General features: G+C 40.4%; 1 protein-coding gene across 2 annotated transcripts in view; it reads right to left on the reverse strand.

Annotated features, from left to right (window-relative positions):
• Positions 1-1,369: 1,369 nt before the first annotated feature.
• The window catches only part of c6h12orf4 (chromosome 6 C12orf4 homolog), a 31,740-nt gene continuing 9,702 nt past the window's right edge, over positions 1,370-23,407 (reverse strand). Inside the window, exons 5-14 of one of the 2 annotated variants that reach the window (XM_056281906.1) lie at positions 22,524-22,623; positions 22,164-22,288; positions 20,674-20,780; positions 16,218-16,415; positions 11,948-12,076; positions 10,433-10,501; positions 10,072-10,274; positions 5,483-5,540; positions 5,239-5,306; positions 1,370-2,640 (exon numbers count right to left, since the gene is read on the reverse strand). In XM_056281906.1, the coding sequence (XP_056137881.1) occupies positions 2,548-2,640; positions 5,239-5,306; positions 5,483-5,540; positions 10,072-10,274; positions 10,433-10,501; positions 11,948-12,076; positions 16,218-16,415; positions 20,674-20,780; positions 22,164-22,288; positions 22,524-22,623 (1,150 nt within the window). In that variant the 3' untranslated portion in view covers positions 1,370-2,547. Of the gene's footprint in view, positions 2,641-5,238; positions 5,307-5,482; positions 5,541-10,071; positions 10,275-10,432; positions 10,502-11,947; positions 12,077-16,217; positions 16,416-20,673; positions 20,781-22,153; positions 22,289-22,523; positions 22,624-23,407 lie in introns of those variants that run through there. The other variant, XM_056281907.1, reaches the window with a different exon arrangement.

The raw sequence follows: 23,407 nt of genomic DNA on the forward strand, positions 1-23,407 counted from the left end.
TTCGGTTACTATTTAGCTAATGAACACTGCCTTTCATCTCAGTCCTGTGCATCAATGTCTCCATTCAAACAGTATTACTGACACGTTATCACATGCTGTACCGTCTTCCTGGGCTTGTTAATTTATACTATACATATATATATACACACACACACACACACACACACACCTGTGCCTTTCTGGCCTTTGTCTCCAATTCATGATGGTTTCTCTGAGGAGGGCCGTGGGTTCCACCACTAGATTGAAACGTGTCCAAAAGAGGTGCCACTTAGTCCTAGTTGGGCACCTGACCTAAAGAGCAGTTTATTTGTAGTTGAAGAAACATGCTTTGCCTACATGTTTATAAGACATACTTTTGTAATCCCCGTGGGGAAATTCATCCTCTGCATTAAACCCATCCTAGCCGTGTAGCCTGGGGCAGTGGGTAGCCTTCTTCTTACCATGCCTTGCTCAGGGGTACAGACAGAGTATTAACCCTAACATGCATGTCTTTTTGATGGTGGGAGGAAACCCACATAGACACGGGGAGAACATGCAAACTCCACACAGAAAGGACCTGGGACAAAGCCTGGGGTTTGAACCCAGAACCGTCTTGCTGTGCTAATCACTGGGCCACCGTGCCCCCCCCTTTACATGTTACAAAGCCAACAAGTCATTTCATTACCCAAATTGTGCTTATGAATGTATATAGTCCGTTTCACAAGCATGTGTATCAACCAGGCTTTTTGCACCACCATAAGGAGAGTGAGGAGAGGGGGGTTTTTCATGCTGATTTGGCACCCTGAGCAACCCAACACTTCATGCCGCTGAGACCAATGCCAAGAATGGCAAACATTCGGTGATACATTTCCTTGCAGTTTTGTGGGTTCTCACCCCAGGGGTATGACATAAACAAAGTTGCAGGTCTTCACATGATACTGTGGAGCTATTAAGAAAACTCCTCTCTCAGGCTGCCAGCCATCTTGTCTTTCTATCCTAAAAGTGGAGAAGGCAACGTGTTTTGATACACTTGAGACCGTTTTAACCATCTTCACATAGTAACTGTACATCACAGTCATCAACCTTCAGACGAGCTGAATAGATTTCAGTTCATCTGCCATGTCTCAAACCAACCATAAAACTAGTGGGAATGTAATTCCAATGAATGACATGGATTATTAACTTCAGACTCCGTGGAACACCCATCAGTTATAAATAAAATGTTGAACCAAATGAAATCGTAATGGCATTATTTTTGGCAGGGGTAAAAATAGTTCGTTCATCCGAGATGTAAGACCTTAATATAGCATTACGATTGGTTTCATGGGGGATTCACATTAGATTGGCATTGAGTACTGTTCAGTAATAAACAACATAATCTTTCTAGATTTCCCATTTAAAAATGTGCGACATATAAACAACATGTAAACATATGGGGTAGACGGAAATATCAACAATGCACATATGAACACGTCCAAGTGTACATTAAATAACTGAATTTGACATTTATCCCATAGGAAGTATTGGACCCAAAAGGGATTAACTTTCAGAAAACTATCACATCCAAATCTATCACGTCACAAATCTGGAGGTAAATGGTTTTCACGTTTAATTTCAACAGAGGCAGCGAGCCTCTATCCATTTCAGTAATACAAGTCTTTCCAGTCATGCTTTTACAGCCTGTCTTCAGGAACAGTGCCATCTGCTGTTTAAAAAGTAGAAGGGCAGGCCCACCAGCATGTGTGCGTACACACGCATGTGCGCACGCACGCGCTTCCTCACTATGATTCACTGCAATGCAGCATAAATACACGTATGCGTAATGCCCGTTTCAGCAGCAACACAATTCATCTTTCGGGGTAGAGGAGCCAAGTTCATGTCACTTTTTTCCTGGACAATACTCCCGCCAAATATGATGCCAATTACCTGTGGGATTAAACTACTCAATCTCATGTGACAGCTGAAGTCTGTGGTCATCAATCTTGATTAAATCTGAAGGAACCAACGAATGAAACAAACCGATGTTTTTTGTAAAAAAAAAATTATTTAAAAAAAAGCTTAATGGAAAGCTAGTACGGCAACAGTTGCCTTCATTGTTTCAAACAGCTGAGAATATGCTTTATGATTGTACAATCATTCATCCAGTAAAAGTTTGCATATGAGGTGAAAATTATTGTTATAACCATAAAATTGTACATCACAAAAACTCCACCCATAAGGTTTGAAATGTTAATCACCATATCTCTTTAGGTGAACGGCTGCAGTGGGTGTGAAAATAACACAGCTTCTGCAGATCAAGCACCGATGCCTCTTGAACCTTCAAATCCCACCTCTATTTCAAATGTGCTTTAATGCCACTGTATTATATCTTGATCTTATCTCTGAAATGTGATATGGATGCATGCTCCACTTCACAAATCCATCCCTGGTATTTTTAGTCCCTGTTAGTTAAGTAATGTGGTAGTGTGAAATGCAATGAAAAAAAATTGAGCTTTCCATTCCCATAAAAAAAAGCAAGTTCTTTGTTGACCCCAACGTTGTGATGGTGCTGTGTTGAGCGTCACTCCATTAGTGCTTGGATGTGAGTGTAAGGGTGGAGGAGACACGGAAGATCTGAGGCAGCATGTTGCTCAGCTGGTAGAACATCTCCTCTGAGATACTCTGTAAATGCAAAGAACAAGAGTGACAAGTACATTGTGATGTTTGCTAAGAAAATGGGGAACTTGGGATTCTATAGCCGAGACAGTGCGCAAAAAAAGTCACCCATACCCTCTAACGTGCACGTTCACACATTTGTGTTATGTGCGCACTGAAAGAAATGGAAAGAAAAAGAAAACTCAAAGCCTTTTAAAACACGCAACATTGTGACCGCCCAACAGAAATACATTTGGACTGTTTGTGTAGAGCCAAGTTTTAACAGCCTCAGTGGTGTCTTGATTTGTCTCCAAAGGGCTCAATTCCTGAGGGACCAGTACTCAAGATGCTGGAATGATGAGAGCTCTTGCAGCTGTTAATAGGGAACACTGGGTTAAACTGAGCATCGGCACCCATCAAATGAGAATTTCAAGTATTAATGATGGAGCACAAACATATGTGCACATAAACCATTGAAACAGATAAGTACAGCACCAAAGGCCCACTGAAACACACATATCAAATACGTATTTAGCCACTGTGCCCTGTTGGGGTATAGTAAAAAAAAAAAAATGCTGTTTTAGAGGAGCTATTTTGAATGGTGTCTGAGCTCATAGTGTGCAGGAAGCATTCACTGCCTGAGTGCTTTGATGCAACTCTCTTTATCCTGTCAAGATTTGCTATCATACTATGGGCCTTATACTGCCTGCCTGGTGTATCAACACATTGTGTGCTATGGGCAGAACATTTCCTATCAAGCCTAGCATAAAGCAATAGTTGTATTTTATAAAACATTTAACACAATCTGAAATTCCACAATGCGAGGCAGAATCTTGAAGTAACACTTGTGTTACCGCATGAAGAAAAAATTTTTCTTCAGCGCATCATTAGCAAAGCTTTCCATTGACCTTTCACAAACTACCGCCCCAGAACGGTGCTTGTCCAATCCTACCTTAGCAACGGTTTCTATGTGAGGGAGGTCCGTCAAGCTTTCAAACAGACGGCAAAACGCTGAAACGGTGTGCCTATGGGATCTGCAAATCGAATACTAGATATCTGAAAAGTTTGGAGGGGGTGTAATTTTCTTTCCCCTCCCAAAACCCAGAACCCAAGAAACGCAATGCCGGCAATGGATTTCGCAGTATAGTAGACCCCATGGCCAGCTTAATCCACTCAAAACCAACAAAAATACGTCTGCTCCAAGCTAAGCTTGCTACTAGCTATTATTGATAGCTAATATAGCTAACGTATTATTACTGTTACTCTTACACACACAATGATTATTACCATTATCAACATAACATTTTACTGACTAACAAAATAACACTATTAATGTACCTGATGAATGTAACCAGCTTAGTCTGTGGCCAGAGACACCTAATTTAATGATAGCTAATGGTAGCTAGCCCACTAACATAACTTTGTTATGCTAGTCACAGGTTAGCCAGGTTCCACCTTTCATTTCAGAGCATAAAGACCCGCAGGGATGGTCGACTGGGATGGTCTCTGGCCAGTCTGACCTCCCCATATCCAGCCTATTTTAAATGTTTCTACTCCTCTGCGAGCTCCAGGTGGGGACCGGCCGATCAGAAAAGTCATCCTGCCCGCGGAGGCATCTCGTTTGCCTTATTTTGCTGAAAATACCGGTTCTGGTCCGAAGGTAAAAAAAAATCATGGGGTGGTTCCCCCGGCCCCGGGGCATATCCCTGGCCGCCCTGCGACCCCCAAGAGCCCATACAGAACCCCCGAAAAAGCCGCGATAATAGAACGCCATGGGAAACCTTGGCCAAAATCAACACTATAATACGGTGATGTTGACAATGGATTATTAAAAATATACCAATAACAGTTGAAATATTTAACTTACCCTACAGTGGAAGAGCACAATTGGTCCACAATGTGTTTCGGAATTAGTTGATGGGGTTTCTCATTCTTTGATTGCGACCGGTAAGCTTTACACTCAATTACAATCGCACCCAGCAGCCCGGAGTCAGTTTTACTTTTAATATTCTGAATGTATCCCTCCTGCATAATGTAACCCCTTCTGCCTTTCACATGACGATATTAAGGATGAATTACTCCAAAATACATCACTTATTTGCGCTGATTTCTTCCTTCGTGTTTTGGTGTTTTCCGGCTACTTCCTGGATGGTTCTGAAAAGCTTGATGGGCATAGCAACAGTAACTAAGCGGAGGGGGACTTTGCGAAAGGTCAATTGAGCTACTTGAGGTTAGAGCTGGAATTCAAAGTGAGTAGATAGTTACTAATTCTGTAGAAACTTTAGTAACATCTGCTTTAGCATGTCAGCGATGGGCCAACCCCATCGGTTATAATATTTTTGTAACAATGACCCTGAAAAGTATGCTCTTTCGTTACACTAGTGTACAGAAAATAGTCAAGACATCCTATAATCTACGATTCATGGCATACTTTTCACTATCTCACTTTTTTCTCTCTGTATTCAAAGGGGGCAGTCTACAGGGCCAGGTGGGCCTTTATGATGATTGTACTGACATCTACGCCTTAATTAAAGTTGCTGAAAGACAATTATTCAAAAGATACATTAGAAGCTTTGGCTGTGAAACTGAAAACACAAGTATTACACAAGTATACACAGTTCTCACCTTTGGCACTAGGAATTGCACTGTGCGTGAGATACCTCCATCCCACGAGGCCATTTCCATCATAAAGCCTACAAATAACAGAATTTAAAAAAATATATATGTTGTAGAAACATATGGGAAACTTGGATTTCAGGTCGGACAATGATGAAAAGGCAGCAGAGACAAGAATATGATAGAATATTTTGTTTCTTCACTTATCTAAATATTTGATTCCTTAAGAATAATTTCTTGCTTTTTTTCTTACCTTTGACACATTTGAATACCAGCTCAGCTCTCTTGAGGCACCATGGGATGGTCATTTCCTGCAGAAAGACCAAGAAGAATCAAAATATTTTTTTTATCAAGAGCAAAATATGTGCAGAAATTTGGTTTTAGTGTGCACTGCACTGGGGTATATTGATAATAACACTGACAACAACATACACACAAATAGGACAAGAGCTCCAAGAACTCCAGGACCTTAAGAGGACTTACAGTATACAGTAAACTACATATGTTTAACTCTACAAATATACATTCAGTCTTTTGTCAAGATGACCATTCATGGCGCTTTCAAAACATCTTGATGGCCTTCATGAAGGAAGTATAGTCAGTGTCATGCTGTACATTGGATCAGTGAACCATAAGTCGGTTGCACTAAGTAGGACAGAAGCGTGAAATAACTTATAGGAGTGTCGTGATGCATGCTCAATAACCCAGATAAGAAAATCAAAAAAGGTTGAATCAGTTCATCTCGATACAACGTTTATTGACAGATACGTTTCATCACTCAACTAAGTGACATCTTGTGACAGCTGCATAACGACCGAAACCAATGACCAGTTTCATATGCAAATATGGGTGTGAGCATTAACCAGAGTTTCAGTGGCCATGTGTACTATTCACAGAGGATTAGGGAATGTTGCAATCAGCATTGTAAGATGGCGACAGACGTATAATGACCAAAACCAACGACCAGTTTCATGCCATTCAAAAGAATGGCACAACACAGGAGAGCTAACACGTCAGGCCAGGACTCCGCAGTCTACATCCATCCATAAGCCAATGGCCACTCTTTCAAGGATGAGGATGTGCACATCCTTGATAGGGAGGAACGCCGGTTTGAATGGGGTGTCAAAGAAGCCATATATGCTAAGAGGGAATGACCATCCCTGAACTGCGGGGGCTAAGAGTACACCTGTCACTATCTTACAATGCTGGAATTGCAAACATTCCCAAATCCTCTGTGAATAGTACACATGACCATCGAAACTCTAGTTAATGGTCACACCCATACTTGCACATGAAACTGGTCATTGGCTTCGCTCATTATACACGTCTGTGAATGTTCTCATTCATCCAGGTCATGGTTATCCAAAGGAGTTGAATCAAGTGCAACTGGACTTGGTATATATCCGTGAAGACGTTTCGCCTCTCATCCAAGAGGCTTGTGTCCCAATGTTTACCATCGGGACACAAAGAGCCATGGACATCTATAGCTCTGACAACGACTCCAAGAGGATAAATTCTGAGTCTCATCACCAGCCAGTCAGACTAACTTCGTCTAGTCAGAAAGGCACGAACTGAGGAAGCCTCTTGGATGAGAGGCGAAACGTCATTATACACCTGTCGTCATCTTACATTGCTGTGATTGCAACATTCCCTAATCCTCTGTGCATAGTACACATGGCCATTGAAGCTCTAGTTAATGGTCACACCCATATTTACATATGAAACGGTCGTTGGCTTCAGTTGTTATGCAACTGTATTGTACTGTATTGTTTATAAAGGGTGGGGATATCTGCAGTCAGTTTAGACTGAAGATGTCACTTAGTTGAGTAATGAAATGTATCTGTCAATAAACGCTATATCCAGATGAACTGATTCAACCTTCTTTGAAGTCATAGGAGTCATTTCTGAGGCTAAAAGGTTATTTGTGCAAAAAATGTGTGGAACTTCCAGTTAGCACAAGAACTCTTTGGTAACAGTGTATAGGACTGCTGATTTATTTGGGCTAGATCCTTCCAGAAAAAGATCCAGCCCCTCTCAGTTTTGTACCACCTCCTTCTGGCACTTATTTGCGAGGATCCCACATCTCTTTTAGCATGCAAAGTCATTTTGTGTACATTATGTTACAGTCCATTAAAAAAGCCAATTGTCGATTTTTTTTCTCCATTTCCATCCCTCCTAAACACTTAATTGGCTCATCTCTACCAGGATGGGCAACAAACTTAGTGATAGCTAGCTCAAAGCTATAGCCAGTCATAGCAGGTCAGTCAACTAACTGTTTCTGTCAAAGAGAATGTGTGGTAGCTGAAATTCAGCGTTGCCATCATGATGGCCAAACGGCAATTGGAATTATTTACCCATTTTTAATGTCTGAACAGGTATGAATTTGCTTGTAAATGATTTGGTAGTCTGCTGTGGCTAACGGGTGATTGCTGTCACATCTTGTTTTTTTTTCACGTAAGGTACGCCAAGCAAATGGGCATTTGTGTTGCGAGGTGGTAATGATTTGATTATATTTGAAGGCTACAGTATACAATTTCAATCGCCTCTCAGTACAGTATAATCAATAATGTTAAATATACATGTAGATCATGACAAGACAATTGTGGTGATTGCTGCACAAATGTAATGACAGCCTACATTCTGGGACCACTCCTTTAACAGTTGACGTGCTAGATCACCACTCACCAGGGGCCTCATGAGTTAAACAATAAGCAGTGCATAGGACAGCACCACACGGTATCAGCTGAAGGAGCCATAGTCAGTTCTCTGGAGAGGTGAGCACATGCCCAGAGATTGTATGGGTATGTGGAGATTAATGCTTAGGGATAAGGTGAGTGAGGTGATAGCTCCTGAAAGTATGCTACCGAGACTGTGACTGGTCTTTATTAAGGAATGGTTGCATCTCATACAGTGCTTATACAGTCTACCTCGCTTGTCACCTCTCTCTTGATTTGCAACTTATACAGAGAAAGGGAGCAAAGTTTGATGGGCACCGTTCACTGTGGAGCGGTTCTGGGACGATAGTGTTGCACACACAGAACTTCAGTCAATGAAAGGGCACTCTCGGGTGGCAAAGTGGACTAATTCACGGCATTATCAGTTTTTTTTAATTTTATTTTTGTATTTGTTTCACAGTTTTGTACCCTGGCACTGCCTCTAGCACAGCCAGAACTTGCTATTGTTTAAGTCTGTTCATAAGGAAAATGTGAAAAATAAAATAAATCCAAGAACCAGAGGCATGGCTGTTTTGGGAGTGTCAGCATCAACGCTAACCCAGTGTTATCCACTGATGGAATTAGGCATCTTACGGGTGTTGGTGGTCTGTAACAAATGTGAGATAAAACAGTGTAAGTGTCCAAGTTTGCTGCTGCAGGGCCACCCTGTCCCTGCCATTCCAAAGAGTAGTAAGAGCTCTTAAAGTCTTGGCAGATGTAGGGGAAGGGACTGCCATTTCCTTTTGCCAGTAAGAGAATTAAGCAAGCACCGAACTGTAAGGCATCTCTGATTGCAAACTGGCTTTTATATTACATCAGCGTGGCAGTAAGAATTAAAGAACTAAGACCTTCATCACAGCCTTATCTTTTTATCCTTATGAAGCTGTTTATACTATGTTAAAATGACTTCCAATACTTCACAGCATGTCTTTTTCCTCAGTTTAACACTGTGACCGTCTAACTGCTCAAACACAAGAAAAGGAAAATTCCTCCAAAAATACCAATGTGAGGGTGTGGCCTTGTGGTGTGTATGATTTTCTGATTGTAGTCTGTGTTTCCTTGCGCAAAATATAGTGGTTGTTTTCACGCTATGATGTGAACATAGTCCTATGCAAACAATGCAATATCCCCTGTAAGCAAAAACAAGCATGCAAAGATGGAAAATGTTTGAAATCCAATTACCCAATTTCCCCTCTAATTCTGATTCTGAAATGAAACTAAGGGAAAACAATTAAAAAGTATTTATTGATTTAAGCTTCGCAAGAAGACTTGAGTACTGTAAACAAAGACCCTTGATTGGACGAAACAGGAAACGTCTCACTTGGGCATGTTGTGGCTTGGTGTTATGAACCAGAATGTATCCCACCCTGAAAATTAGGCTCCTTCTCATGAGATTTTTGTTTTTATTCATGTTTTCACTCAGTTTAATAAATACAGCAAAGCTGAAATTCAGTTCAATACGAGCATAATTGGACTGAAAAACAACATTTTGAATGTCAACTTTTTTTGTCTTTCTCTCAATCTTGTTATCTTGAAGTAAATTCTGCCCCATCCACCTAAATTTGATGGATATTGGCATTAACCTGCTTGCATCCAGTCTCAGGCTACCAGTCAATGAAAGCTGCTGCTTTTCCATTCCTTTGCCCTCATATGTCAGCAGAGTGCTGATATAAACCTTTAAGGGACTGGGTAAACATACAAGTTCACGACTCTATTTTGCCCTGCTTGTTTAACTGCGGAAACGGAGGAAATGCTATGCTGAATTCACAAGCAGTGTTCAATGAGCTTGCCCACTGCACGTGGAATGAAGGATATAAAAGAAGCACAACAGACAGTGTGTACTATTTTGTACCCTTATCCAAAGTCAAAAAATGTTTTTTAAAGGCTGTACCATCTGTGATTAAGACCTGAGAAACCTGTGTGGCTGGCAACACCTGTTCTATATTATCCAGTCGTCTCCTGTTTACTTAATTTACATTACAGAGACAATCTAAACCTATCTGCATTCCCACTTGAAACTGTAGGACTGAAAGGGATTGGCACATGTTTAAATGGGAAAGTCTGATTGAGAAAGAAGTTTGAGTGAATGTGGCAGTGTCTACATGTGCCTTTTTCATGTCTATCTTACCTCTGACATATCATGTACCAACAGCAGTGGGACCGTGATGGTAGTGACATCGTGGGTGCAACAGACCTTCAGGATGTTTCTGAGGCCCATGATGGCCGGGTCTCGGGCCGTGATGTTCCCTAAGCGCAAGTTGTCATCCACACACAGGTGAAAAATGACATGGACTTCTGACAGGTTGGAGTGCCGTGAGATGTAAAACTCACCTTGAGAGAGATTAAGCAGAGCCAGTACAAAGGTTAGCTGACAGATGAAATTCTGTTAATTGAGTCTTCATAAGACTGAGCAAATATCAACATGGTTGATTCTGCTTAACCTGTCTATCAATTTGATCTTTGTTATTAACTATCATGGCCATAGTTACCTGGCAAGATATTAGCAGGATTTCTCTCAACATTTTTGTTCTTATCATCACTGCCATTCCTTGGAGCCTCTGAAAGTACAAAAATGGACACATTTTCCCACAATATCAGTATGGAAACAAGTGCACAAAATACCTCAAAAAGAAACTCAACGGCTATGGAAAAGAAAGTGGAACTTTTTGCTAGGGAAGCATCAATACCAATACTGGTATTGGATATACAAGGCTGATAACAAGGCTAAAATCAAGTATCGGCATCAAAGATTTTACCCAAGACTAAAATCTGATACTAAAAGCTATGAGTAGCATGTCATAACTAAAAGCTAAATGGCTTAATATACTGCATCTTTGGAACACAGAACCCTGTGTTTCTTTAATGGGGGGGGGGGGGGGGACTGATTCTATCGCAAGTATTTTGTCTATTGACCCCAAACTAATGGTTAATGTCTGCACTCGACAAAGGGCCTTTCATTGTTACCTTTTAATGCCAGAAAAAAAGGGGTTTAACCATTTGATAATAACTTAACAGTGCTATTCGCCATATATTTGTTTAAGCAGAAGTGTGATTCTGTTCCCATTTCCTAGTGTTAAAGTTTCCATGAAACAAAATGTATTTTCATTCTTGTTATCTCTTTAATCTGCACCTAATATACATCTACTATACTAATACTTTGTTCTAGAAATGCACAAAAAAATGTTTAATTTTTGTAGTTATAACTGACAAATACAACAATTTTTAGTGAAGTCATCCTGCACTTGCAGGCATGCACAAACAAAAATGTCCCATAAATGAGAGCAAGACTGTGAAGATGAGTGATCTTCTCCTCACCAAACTGAAACTAGCCAATAGCATACTGACGTCCACATTCTTCTTAAAATGCCTTGCCATTATTGGCCGTTAATCAAATCAAACTCCCTCCCTCAATAAAATCTCAATCAACTGTTCCTTTTCATTCAGATATGTGTGCGTTGTTCTAAATGCCATTTCATGGAACCTTTAAAATAATCAGTAAGTACACACTTATATGTCAAGTATCAACTATGAATTAACACAGAGAACCTAAATTTCCCTCATATGAGTTTCTCTTAGAATACAACAAGAAAGAACTAGGTAGAAAAGAAATCAGAAAATATCCTTTACTGTAATTGCTGGTAGCTAGTACTTTAGAGCCATTTGCAGCAGTGCTAATCAAAGCTATGATGAAAGACATAATGGTAGACTGTGTTTTCTCTATTTTAACATTTTGACTGTAGCAGTACATCTTATGTAATGGCTAGCTGGAGTAAAGCGTCCTGGCTACCTAAAACTACTGATCTCCTTAAGTATTGCCTAAATCACTAGCTATGCTCACCATTACATTTTCTCAGTGAGGTGCAAAGTGCAAAGTCCATAGAGCAGATTCACGTAATTGGAAGTCTGTCCAGGTTGGCTGTTCTGCCTGCTATTCCTCTGGGCATGTTCTCTCTGCACTACGGCTGTGATGTCAGTCAAAAAAATAGCATGGCCAGGAGTCAAACCATTCTGGTCTTTTTGCTTGCGGCTCCGCTGGGCTCTGGCATAGAGCACCACCTGCTGCACCACCTCCAGCTGCTCCTCCAGACGGAGAAAGTGGAAGTCTGTACACTCCTTTGCCACTGTTGCGAAGTCTGGGGAACAACAGAGAAAACAAACAAAAGGTCAGAAAAGTCAAACAACTAATCTTGTGTGTCCCCACTAAGGTAGAATAGAAGTTTGCCAGAGCTTTCCATTGTTTTTCTGCCCTACTATGTATATGATACTTTTTTCAAGTACAAAGACCAAAACAAATAATACTAATGTGTGTTTAAATATTTCTTTCCATAAAACAAAGAAATGATCCATGACATAACTCAATTCTGTTCTTCATTCTCTCTTAGGAGATGTAAAAGATCAGAACACAGAGCTAGTCAGTGGGGCCACAAAAGAAATTGCAACGCAACACTGTCAAACCAAAATAAACTGTCACAGAGGTTGCAGTAGCCCACATAGACCTACTTGTTATGTTAAAGAACAATGACAGAAGTCAGTTATTATCATTCAATGTCAAAAAGAACACCACGCAAATAAATAAAAAGGAAACCTGAGGATTAAATTTCAAGCCTACGGGTCAACATGACAATTACATGACAATTACAACCCATGACAAGCCTCCTTGACACTTGTCATTCACCTCTAACTGGAGATATTGATCAACAACAAGTACTGATCTCTGAATATGAAACACTTGGACTGAAAACCTTTGAATTCACCGAACATAAAGGACATGATATGGAGAATGATATTTATCCTGAGAACAATTTTCTACATCAACACACACAGCCAGTGTGAATACTATACTGAGGATCAGTTTAACAGAAATTTAAAAATGAATGAGTAACATCAATTATACATTTCAATAGTAGAAGCCTGAATTCAAACCTTTCAAAGATCAAACACTGTTTACGACAACTGAACAACCAAGTCACTGTAATTGCAATCTCTGAGACTTGGGTTAATGAGGAACAAACTGCCATGGTTGACATTGAGGGATACGAGATGTATTCTATAAATAGGAATAAAAAAAAGGGTGGAGGAGTTGCTTTACACATTGACAAAAACTACGATAGTAAATCTTTCAACAGTATGTCACAAGTAGTAGACAATATCATGGAACGCATTACTGTAGAAATAGAACTAGAGAAATTAAAAAACATACTAATAAGCTGTGTATACAGAACTCCAGGATCATGTATTGATACATTTAGGGAAAAGTTACTGGCGATATACGAGAACATAAATAATAATAAAATGGTTTTTGTTTGTGGGGACTTCAATATTGATTTGTTAAACCCACTTGAAAACAACACCATGACAGAATTCATTAATTCAATGTACAGTATGAGCCTGTATCCTTCAATCACACACCCGACCAGAATAACAACTCACAGTGCTACACTAATTGATAATATATTCACTAATGTAATTGATAGGAAAGTAATAAGTGGGCCAATAATAAATGACACAAGTGACCACCTGCCAGTGTTTGCAGTCATTCAGCGCTATAAAGGGGCAAATAAGGACGTTACAATATACAAAATAATTAGACAAAAAACAGAAAGGACAATTAATTCTTTTAGAAACGATCTGATGGTACAAGACTGGAATAAAGTCTATGTTGAAGATGTAGACGAAGCCTATAACACATTTTTGTCAATCACAACAGCTCTTTATGAAAAAAAAAAACTGTCCTCAAGTGAAGAAAACAGAAATTTGCTGAAAAGCAATGGCTAACTAAGGGAATATTAAATGCATGTAAGAAGAAACATGTATTATATAAGACTTTTTAAAAAAGAGAGCAAAATAATCGGAACACAAATATAAGACATATAAAAACCAACTGATAAAAAATTATGAGAAACAGCAGAAGGGATTACTACATGAAATTACTAGACAATAAAAACAACATAAAAATACATAGAAGGTATTGAATGATATTATTAAAACTAAAAAAGGGAAAACTGGATACCCAAATTACTTCCTAACCAAAAATAATAAAACTATCAATGATATACTTGATTCAATTCCTTTGGATAACTATGACCTGGATGAATGACAACATTCACAGACAAGATATCAATGATATGGCCTTAATTGCTAATGAATTCAAAGATTTTTTTTTTTGGTGTTGGTCCTGGTTTGGCTGGGGAAATTGCAAGCACTGGCTGTAGAAATGATGTGGCAAGTAAAGATGTACAGGTAAAAGAATCTTTGTTTTTAAAAGGGAACAGATGAAAAAGAAATTGACATTGCCATAAGATTTAAGAGTAAGAAGTCAACAGACTGCAATGGTATTGAAATGTCGCTAGTTAAAGATATTATTGAGTGTGTGGTGAAACCTCTTACATATGTAATCAATCTCTGAAAACTGGTGTTTTTCCATGTAAAATTAAAACGGCTAAAGTCATTTACAGACCTGTTTCTTTGCTTTCACAATTCTCTAAAATAGGCGACTTTATCACAAAACATAATGTACTGTGTGAACAACAATATGGATTTAGAACCAATAGGACTACATCATTTGCACTCATTGGTTTTGTGGAAGAGATAACAACTGCTATAGAAAATAAAGAATATGCTGTAGAAGTACTCTTAGATCTGAAAAAAAGAAAAGAAAAGGCATTTGATACGGTTGACCACGACTTTTATTAATAAAACTACAAAAATATGGAATCAGAGGAGTAGCTCTTTCTTGGCTATCCAATTACCTAAAGAATAGGTACCAATACATGCAAATTAATAATTTTAAATCACAATTAATGAAGGTTAAGTGTGGAGTTCCTCAAGGCTCAGTGTTGGGTCACTGTTGTTTATTTTGTATATTAATAATATATGTGAGGTTTCCAAAACACTAAAAATAATTTTATTTGCAGATGACATAAACCTACTTTGCAGTGGGGACAACTTGGGACAACTTTTGGATACAGTAGGAAATTAACTGAAGAAACTAAAGAATTGGTTTAATTCAAATAAACTAACACTAAATTTAAGCAAAACAAATTTTACAATATTTGTGAATTGGTCAACAAACTCAAACAAGAAGCTCATGATAAATGATGTAGAAATCGAAAGAGTGCCAGAAATCAAATTTCTTGGAGTAATAATAGACAACAAATTATGTTGGAAGCCACATATAAAGTATACCAAAGCAAACATATCAAAGTCAATTGCAATATTATATAAAGTCAAAGATCTCTTGCATCAACCAACACTATACACCTTGTACTGTTCCTTCATACTTCCATACATCACCTACTGTGTGGAAGTGTGGGGGAACACATACAAAACAAACACAGATCCAATCTTCATCCTTCAAAAAAGAGCCATAAGAATTGTAAACAAAACCACTTACAGAGAGCCTACAAACCCACTATTTAACAAACTGAAAGCACTAAAATTTAAGGCTTTGGTTCAATTCAAAACAATTTAAATCATGTACAGAGTAAAAAATCAGCAGTTACCAAACAGTGTCCAAAAGTTTTTCCAAATGAGGGAAAGTAAACACGATCTCAGAGGAATATGTATAAAAAACAATTAGTGAGGACAAATGCAAAACTTCATTGTATAACATTCAAAGGAGTTGATCTATGAAACTGTAGAAAAGAAATGAAGATGTGTAAATCATTAAGTAAGTTTAAACAATTCTTTAAAAATAACATACTGAACAGATATAGGATGGATGAACAAAGAGGTGGACTGGAATAACATGACATGATACATGTCGTGTAAGGTGCCTTGTTTGACTTGTGCTCGTTTGTTTTGATTTCTATGCATTGGTCTCTCTTTTCTTTTTTCACTTTTGTTTAGTTTTGAAAGTTTTGTTTTGGTTTGATTTGATTGATAATGTATACAAAAGGGGTAGGACCAGAAAAGTTATTTACTTCATCCTACGTCCTTTTCGAACATGGACTAGTTATTACTTGTGTTGTTACAGAGTTTGCAAAATATGTTCAGTGGTATTTCCATTTGTTTTGTATTCCTGCCTATATATTTTATTTTGTTATTTTAACATGTTCGAAATAAAATCGATCATTCATTCATTCATTCATTCAACAAGCACCTATTGAATCCCAAACAGCTCTAGGGTACAGTTCTTCAGCTGACTCTGCATTTTGACCTCCTTAAGGACAGGGCCAACTGAAGAGAGCATTCCTCATATAGCAATCAATAAAGTATCACATTAAATCAATCAATAAAGCATCACATTAAATCAATGTACAATATGCTCCTGACCTCTCTTGATCCCACTGTAGGAGTTGACCCTGTTGTCAACGAGCAGCACCAGACCGCAGAGAGAAGTGGAGTAGAGGGACAGGGCCGTCTGCAGTCGACGCAGCTTGGTGCCACTGCTGCCATGACGGCGGTGCTTACAAAAATCCAGCACATCTGCCCTGACAAGCCGCAGGTTGTGCATGGTCTTCAGCTGGGCGCCTTGTCAAGAAGGAAGGAACACACACACACACGCACGCACACACACGCACACGCGCGAACGCACGCACACACACACACACACACACACAATAAAACAAATAAAACAAACACACACCTATGTTCACATGTACCAGGAACATCATAATGGAGGGTTGGATAGAGGGCTTGCACTGAACAGCCAAATATTTAGATTCTTGTTTAGCAGGTTGGTAACCCAGCCACTGTGGATGCACAAGCAAGTGCATCCTTAGTGCCGGTCCCAAGCCCGGACAAATGGGGAGGGTTGCGTCAGGGAGGGCATCCGGCGTAAAATCTTTGCCAAATCAAATATGCGGATCATAAATAAGACTTACATACCGGATCGGTCGAGGCCCGGGTTACCAACGACCACCACCGGTACGGTTAACCAGCAGGGTGTCTGTGGAAACTATGCTACTGTTGGGCGAAGGAGAAGGAGAGGGGGAAAGCATGTCCAGAGGCAGCTAGAGAGGAGGAAGGGTAGGCATGTGGAGGTGAGAGTTGGAACTTTGAATGTTGGCACTATGACTGGTAAAGGGAGAGAGCTGGCTGACATGATGGAAAGAAGAAAGGTAGGCATACTGTGTGTGCAAGAGACCAGGTGGAAGGGGAGTAAGGCCAGGAGTATTGGAGGTGGGTTCAAACTCTTCTACCATGGTGTGAATGGGAGGAGTAATGGGGTAGGGGTAATTCTGAAGGAAGAGTATGTCAAGAGCGTGCTGGAGGTGAAAAGAGTGTCAGACAGAGTGATGAGTATGAAGCTGGAAATTGAAGGTTTATTGCTGAATGTTATCAGCGCATATGCCCCGCAAGTTGGGTGTGAGATGGAAGACAAAGAAGAATTCTAGAGTGAGTTGGACGACGTGGTGGAGAGGGTAGCCAAGGAGGAGAGAGGGGTGATTGGAGCGGACTTCAATGGACATGTTGGTGAAGGGAACAGAGGTGATGAGGAGGTGATGGGAAGGTATGGAGTCAAGAAGAGAAATGTGGAAGGACAGATGGTGGTCGATTTTGTGAAAAGGATGGAAATGGCTGTGGTGAATACATATTTCAAGAAGAGGGAGGAACACAGGGTGACGTACAAGAGTGGAGGAAAGTGCACACAGGTGGACTATATCTTATGTAGAAGGCGCCATCTAAAAGGGATTGGAGACTGCAAGGTGGTGACAGGGGAGAACGTAGCTAGGCAGCATCGGATGGTGGTCTGTAGGATGACTTTGGAGACAAAGGAGAGGAAGCGAGTGAAGACACAGCCGAAAATCAAATGGTGGAAGTTGAAGAAGGAAGACTGTTGTGTGGAGTTCAGGCAGGAGTTAAGACAGGCACTGGGTGGTAGTGAAGAGTTGCCAGATGGCTGGACAATCACTGCAGAAATAGTGAGGGAGACAGCTAGGAAGGTACTTGGTATGTCATCAGGACAGAGGAAGGAAGACAAGGAGACTTGGTGGTGGAATGAGGAAGTACAGCAAATTATACAGAGGAAAAGGTTGGCAAAGAAGAAGTGGGATAGTAAGAGAGATGAAGAAAGTAGACAGGAGTACAAGGAGATGCAGCGTAAAGCAAAGAGAGAGGTGGCAAAGGCAAAGGAAAAGGCGTATGGTGAGTTGTATGACAGGTTAGACACTAAGGAAGGAGAAAAGGACTTGGCTAGACAGAGGGACCAAGCTGCAAAGGATGTGCAGCAAGTTAGGGCGATCAAGGATAGAGATGGAAATGTGCTGACAAGCGAGGAGAGTGTGCTAAGAAGGTGGAAGGAGTACTTTGAGGGGCTGATGAATGAAGAAAATGAGAGAGAGAGAAGGTTGGATGATGTAGGGATAGTGAATCAGGAAGTTCAGCGGATTAGCAAGGAGGAAGTGAGGGCAGCTATGAAGAGGATGAAGAGTGGAAAGGCAGTTGGTCCTGATGACATACCTGTGGAGGCATGGAGATGTTTAGGAGAGATGGCAGTGGAGTTTTTAACTAGATTGTTTAACACAATCCTGGAAAGTGAGAGGATGCCTGAGGAGTAGAGAAGAAGCATACTGGTACCGATTTTCAAGAACAAGGGCGATGTGCAGAACTGTAACAACTACAGAGGTATAAAGTTGATCAGCCACAGCATGAAGATTTGGGAAAGAGTAATAGAAGCCAGGTTAAGAGGAGAGGTGATGATCAGCGAGCAGCAGTATGGTTTCATGCCACGAAAGAGCACCACGGATGCGATGTTTGCTTTGAGAATGTTGATTGAGAAGTATAGAGAAGGCCAGAAAGAGTTGCATTGTGTCTTGTAGATTTAGAGAAAGCTTATGACAGAGTGCCGAGAGAGGAGGTGTGGTATTGTATGAGGAAGTCAGGAGTTGCAGAGAAGTATGTAGGAGTTGTGCAGGATACGTATGAGGGAAGTGTGACAATGGTGAGGTGTGCGGTTGGAATGACAGATGGGTTCAAGGTGGAGGTCAGAATACATCAAGGATCGGCTCTGAGCCCTTTCTTGTTTGCAATGGTGATGGACAGGTTGACGGACAAGATCAGGCAGGAGTCTCCATGGACGATGATGTTCGCGGATGACATTGTGATCTGTAGCGAGAGTAGGGTGCAGGTTGAGGAGAGCCTGGAGAGGTGGAGGTATGCACTGGAGAGAAGAGGAGTGAAAGTCAGTAGGAGCAAGAAGGAATACCTATGCGTGAATGAAAGAGAGGACAGTGGAATGGTCAGGATGCAAGGAGTGGAGGTGACAAAGGCATTTGAGTTTAAATACTTGGGGTCAACTGTCCAAAGTAACGGGGAGTGCAGTAGAGAGGTGAAAAAGAGAGTGCAGGCAGGGTGCAGTGGGTGGAGAAGAGTGTCAGGAGTGATTTGCGACAGAAGGGTACCAGCAAGAGTTAAAGGAAAGGTTTACAAGATGGTTGTGAGACCAGCTGTGTTATATGGTTTGGAGACAGTGGCACTGACGAAAAGACAGGAGGCGGAGCTGGAGGTGGCAGAGTTGAAGATGCCAAGATTTTCACTGGGAGTAACGAAGAAGGACAGGATTAGGAACGATTATATTAGAGGGACCGCTCAGGTTAGACGGTTTGGAGACAAAGCAAGAGAGGCAAGATTGAGATGGCTTGGACATGTGTGGAGGAGAGATGCAGAGTATATTGGGAGAAGGATGCTGAATATGGAGCTGCCAGGGAAGAGGAGGAGAGGAAGGCCAAAGAGGAGGTTTATGGATGTGGTGAGGGAAGACATGCAGGTGGCTGGTGTGACAGAGGAAGACGCAGAAGACAGGAAGAAATGGAAACGGATGATCCGCTGTGGAGACCCCTAACGGGAGCAGCCGAAAGTAGTAGTAGTAGTTTAGCAGGTTGGTATTCGAACATTATTTCAGTATTTGGTATGTGGATGTGAACAGTATTTGGATGCTGTGGGTTTTTTAACCATGTCAGGAGTTTTACTCAGAATCTAACCTCAATGACAAAATAGTTAACCCAAAACTAGTGACACTTTCTCTGAGGAGCCAATCTGTACTTTATCACAGACAATAAGAGGGCAGGTCTAGAGGACTGCATTGGGATTGGGATCGTGTGGATCCCACGGGACCCGAAGCAAATCTCACAGGAGCAGGCAGTTTTAACTTTGCTGCGGGCGAGAGCAGGCAGTCAAAAAATAAACTGCAGGTCCCGCGATTTAGCTAGCGCTAACAAGAAAGTGCACTGGAAGAGCTGTAATTATTGCACTAGTATCAATGTAATTATGCACTAGAACGTAATTTCGCTCAGTTGTTACTGACAGGTATGCATCCCTTTATTAACAGTACACAGTAAAATAATGTGTTTTCCCTGCGGGACGAGAGAAGACACAAAATCAACGGAATTCTACTGTGCGGGTCTGAATGGTCAGAATGTTTGCGGGAGCGGGCGGGAGTGGACAGGCACATTGCGGGAGTGTAACATGCACATTGTGGGTATGGGCGGTAATGTTCAGAAATCCAGCGGGAGCGGGATTAAGAAAACAGTCTCACGCAGGGCTCTAGACAGGTCTCATCATTAATTTAAAAAAAATGTAGTGGTGAAATTATCATGAAATTAAAAATTTTTGAAGAATGTTTTATCAACTTATTATAGTATGCTTTTACAGATACAAGCTTCATGGATACCATTCAGACAGCCTATCATTGATCTGCAGCCACTCAGAATATATATGAGGCTGATTTGTGTATGTTTGAAAGGATGCATATGTGGTAAGATAAGAAATTATAATAGAAAACAAGTACCGAGGTGTATAGTAAAGCTCTCTTCAAGTTGTGGCTGTTCCTCATACAGCCTGGCCCCAGAGTCTGCAAGCTCCGATGACTGGCTGGGCTGCATCTTGATCTCTTCACTGGAGATCAGTAATAAAAAGTGGCCACAAAGACATTAAAGCTACAATGTTGAAGATTTCTATGCAAACATGATACTTGGGATGCTTTCTATCTCTGGCATATTTAATTTACAAATATCCAGAAATATAAGGTTAATTTCCTTCGGAGGTGTGTTGCAGTATTATGAAATAAAGGTAATTACAAATATAAATGTTATGGCTCTGCAAGATCAGCCCGGTTTACACTGCTAATGGTGCATACAGAGCGGCTTTCTCGTGGAAATTCAAAAGTGAAACCTGCCAAAAGGGGGATTTTTTTTTTCCGGCATTACAGTCTTAGCTAAAACCCCAAGTTTATTTAACGAGGGTGTCTATACACAAATTGGATAATGATATTCATTATTTAAGGAAAAAAATGGATATAAGGTCAGCAAGTCATCACCATCTCTAGAATGCTTTGAATATATAAGCTCTGGTTTATCTGGACATTGACCAAATTACTAGTGCGTTAACTAATGCAAGACCTGAATTTAAACTACTAACCTCTATCAGCATGGGCGCGGTATCGTAAACATCTAATAGATTTTTGCCTCTGAAACTTTGATCCTGAGTGATGTCATAATCCTACAGAGCTTTGCTGCACAAGTTAAGCTATGATGAGTTTTGGCCGCCTGTAATCATCATCAGAGTTTTAGACTGCTTGGAATTCCAATTTCTATGTAAATGTACTCTACACTTCAAACGACCAGTAGACATGCAATGTATTAGGACTGCTGTTTACAGTGTGCTGTCCAGATCCCAGAAATGTAGAGCCACAGCTTGAGTTCGAGTTGAGATGTAGATGGAGGACTGCACCCAGTAGCCATTTTCCCATATGATAAGCAACACTAAAATGCCCATGTGTTTATTACATGCTAACCTCAGCCCAGACTTGCAAACGGCACTGCATAGATGAAACGCTGTCAACTAACAAACAAGGAGAAACGCAACCTGTTACACTATGCCAGTGCTATGTCTTTCAGCCATTCCTCCAGCAAACTGCAGTACCTGCAGATTGCATTTATCTGTATCTACACTGCAGCTTCTCTTTCTCTCAGGAGCAAGCTTTAATCACCTGACTCAAAGGTTCACTATCTTGATGTGCTCTATTTTGCTGATATTTGGAAGAGCAAGTGAGCTTTCCAAAGAGCTAGCTAGTTGCAGCATCTTGATTGAATGACAGTGCTTGTGCAATTGCACACATAAACCAACTGTCTCGAATGACAGGCAGACTTGTAGAGATAAACACAGACGGAGAAAAAGTGTTCACATTTGCACACACTACAAATACATTAGCCTATTTTTTTTTGCCTTGTCACTCATACTACATAAGCTTTGTATTTCTGAAAACATACACAGACTGACGTGATTTTACTACTGTTATTGGATTTCTGCAGGTCCTGGTGAAGTTTGATAACCCACTCCTGGTACTCATGCTTTTGGATGCCGGTCACCTGCTTCAGCTCACTAGCCCACTTATTCTCCAGCACCTGTTGAGAGAAAAAATATACACCACTGAGGGATTTTAATAAAATTGGGGGATGAATATCACATTATAGGCCTAAACAGGAAAATTGGAGACAAGAAAGAATAATTTAACTAATTAAGGAAGTGGCCCATCTCTGTAAATAAATTATTTAACAATATCCTATGTAGGATGATAAACCTTTAACCTAGTATTTTGCCAAGACACTTCACTACTAGACGACTGAAACAACTTCTTGCCTGTTGTGCTTCAAAGTGTTGAGCAGCAACTGTGTTTACATCCTGGTCATTCAGGGTATTCCCCAGCTCCAGCATCACTTTTTCCATTTCTGCTGCCTGCCTGAGAATTTCAGACAAAGGAGATAATAGATGAAAGACGTTATCTGAGTCAATCAATCAGGGGGCACATTAAAACTTAATAATAAATTTAAAAAATGAGGACACGGTCATTATGCTTGCCCATAAAAATGGCTGAAAAGAAAACACAAACCACTTAATCACTGTTTGAGGCAAGCTGTGCCTTGGGCATTTTACTTTCAGACAAGCGGAGACTTAGCCCACTTCCATTTAAGGCGATCATTACTTTGCCAAGTGAGCATCTTGTCAAGTGCCCACTTGGCAAGGCTGAGCTTTGTCACTAGGAATGTGACAACCTCCAAAAGCCTCCAAGAACACAGAATAATGGGCTCAGTAATTCTTTGTACAATGAAACGCGTATATATCAAAATGGATGTAGGAAAAAAAACTTTTAAAACATAGCAGTACAAGCTTGTTTTGTGCGTCGCGCACTCATCAGCTGCCAAAGTTTTTTTTTCCTACATCTATCTTGATATTCCGCTCATTTGTTGAGCACTTTTATCAACACCATTGACGGTTTCCTAAAAAACACAAAAAAACACTATATATCTATCTATATCTCTACCTATATCTATATATATATAGCATTAGCAGCTGATGAGTGCAAGATGCACGAAACAGGCCTGTACTCCAATGCATTTTTTTTTCCTGTATCCATGTTGAGATATATATATATATATATATAGGTAAAACTTCACTCAACGGCAGGAAAAGTGCTCAGCAAATAAGGAGCAAAATAATCCAGTGATTCAAGTAAATTCTTTATC

This window comes from Lampris incognitus, chromosome 6 (assembly GCF_029633865.1).
Source record: "Lampris incognitus isolate fLamInc1 chromosome 6, fLamInc1.hap2, whole genome shotgun sequence".
NCBI classification, from domain to species: domain Eukaryota; kingdom Metazoa; phylum Chordata; class Actinopteri; order Lampriformes; family Lampridae; genus Lampris; species Lampris incognitus.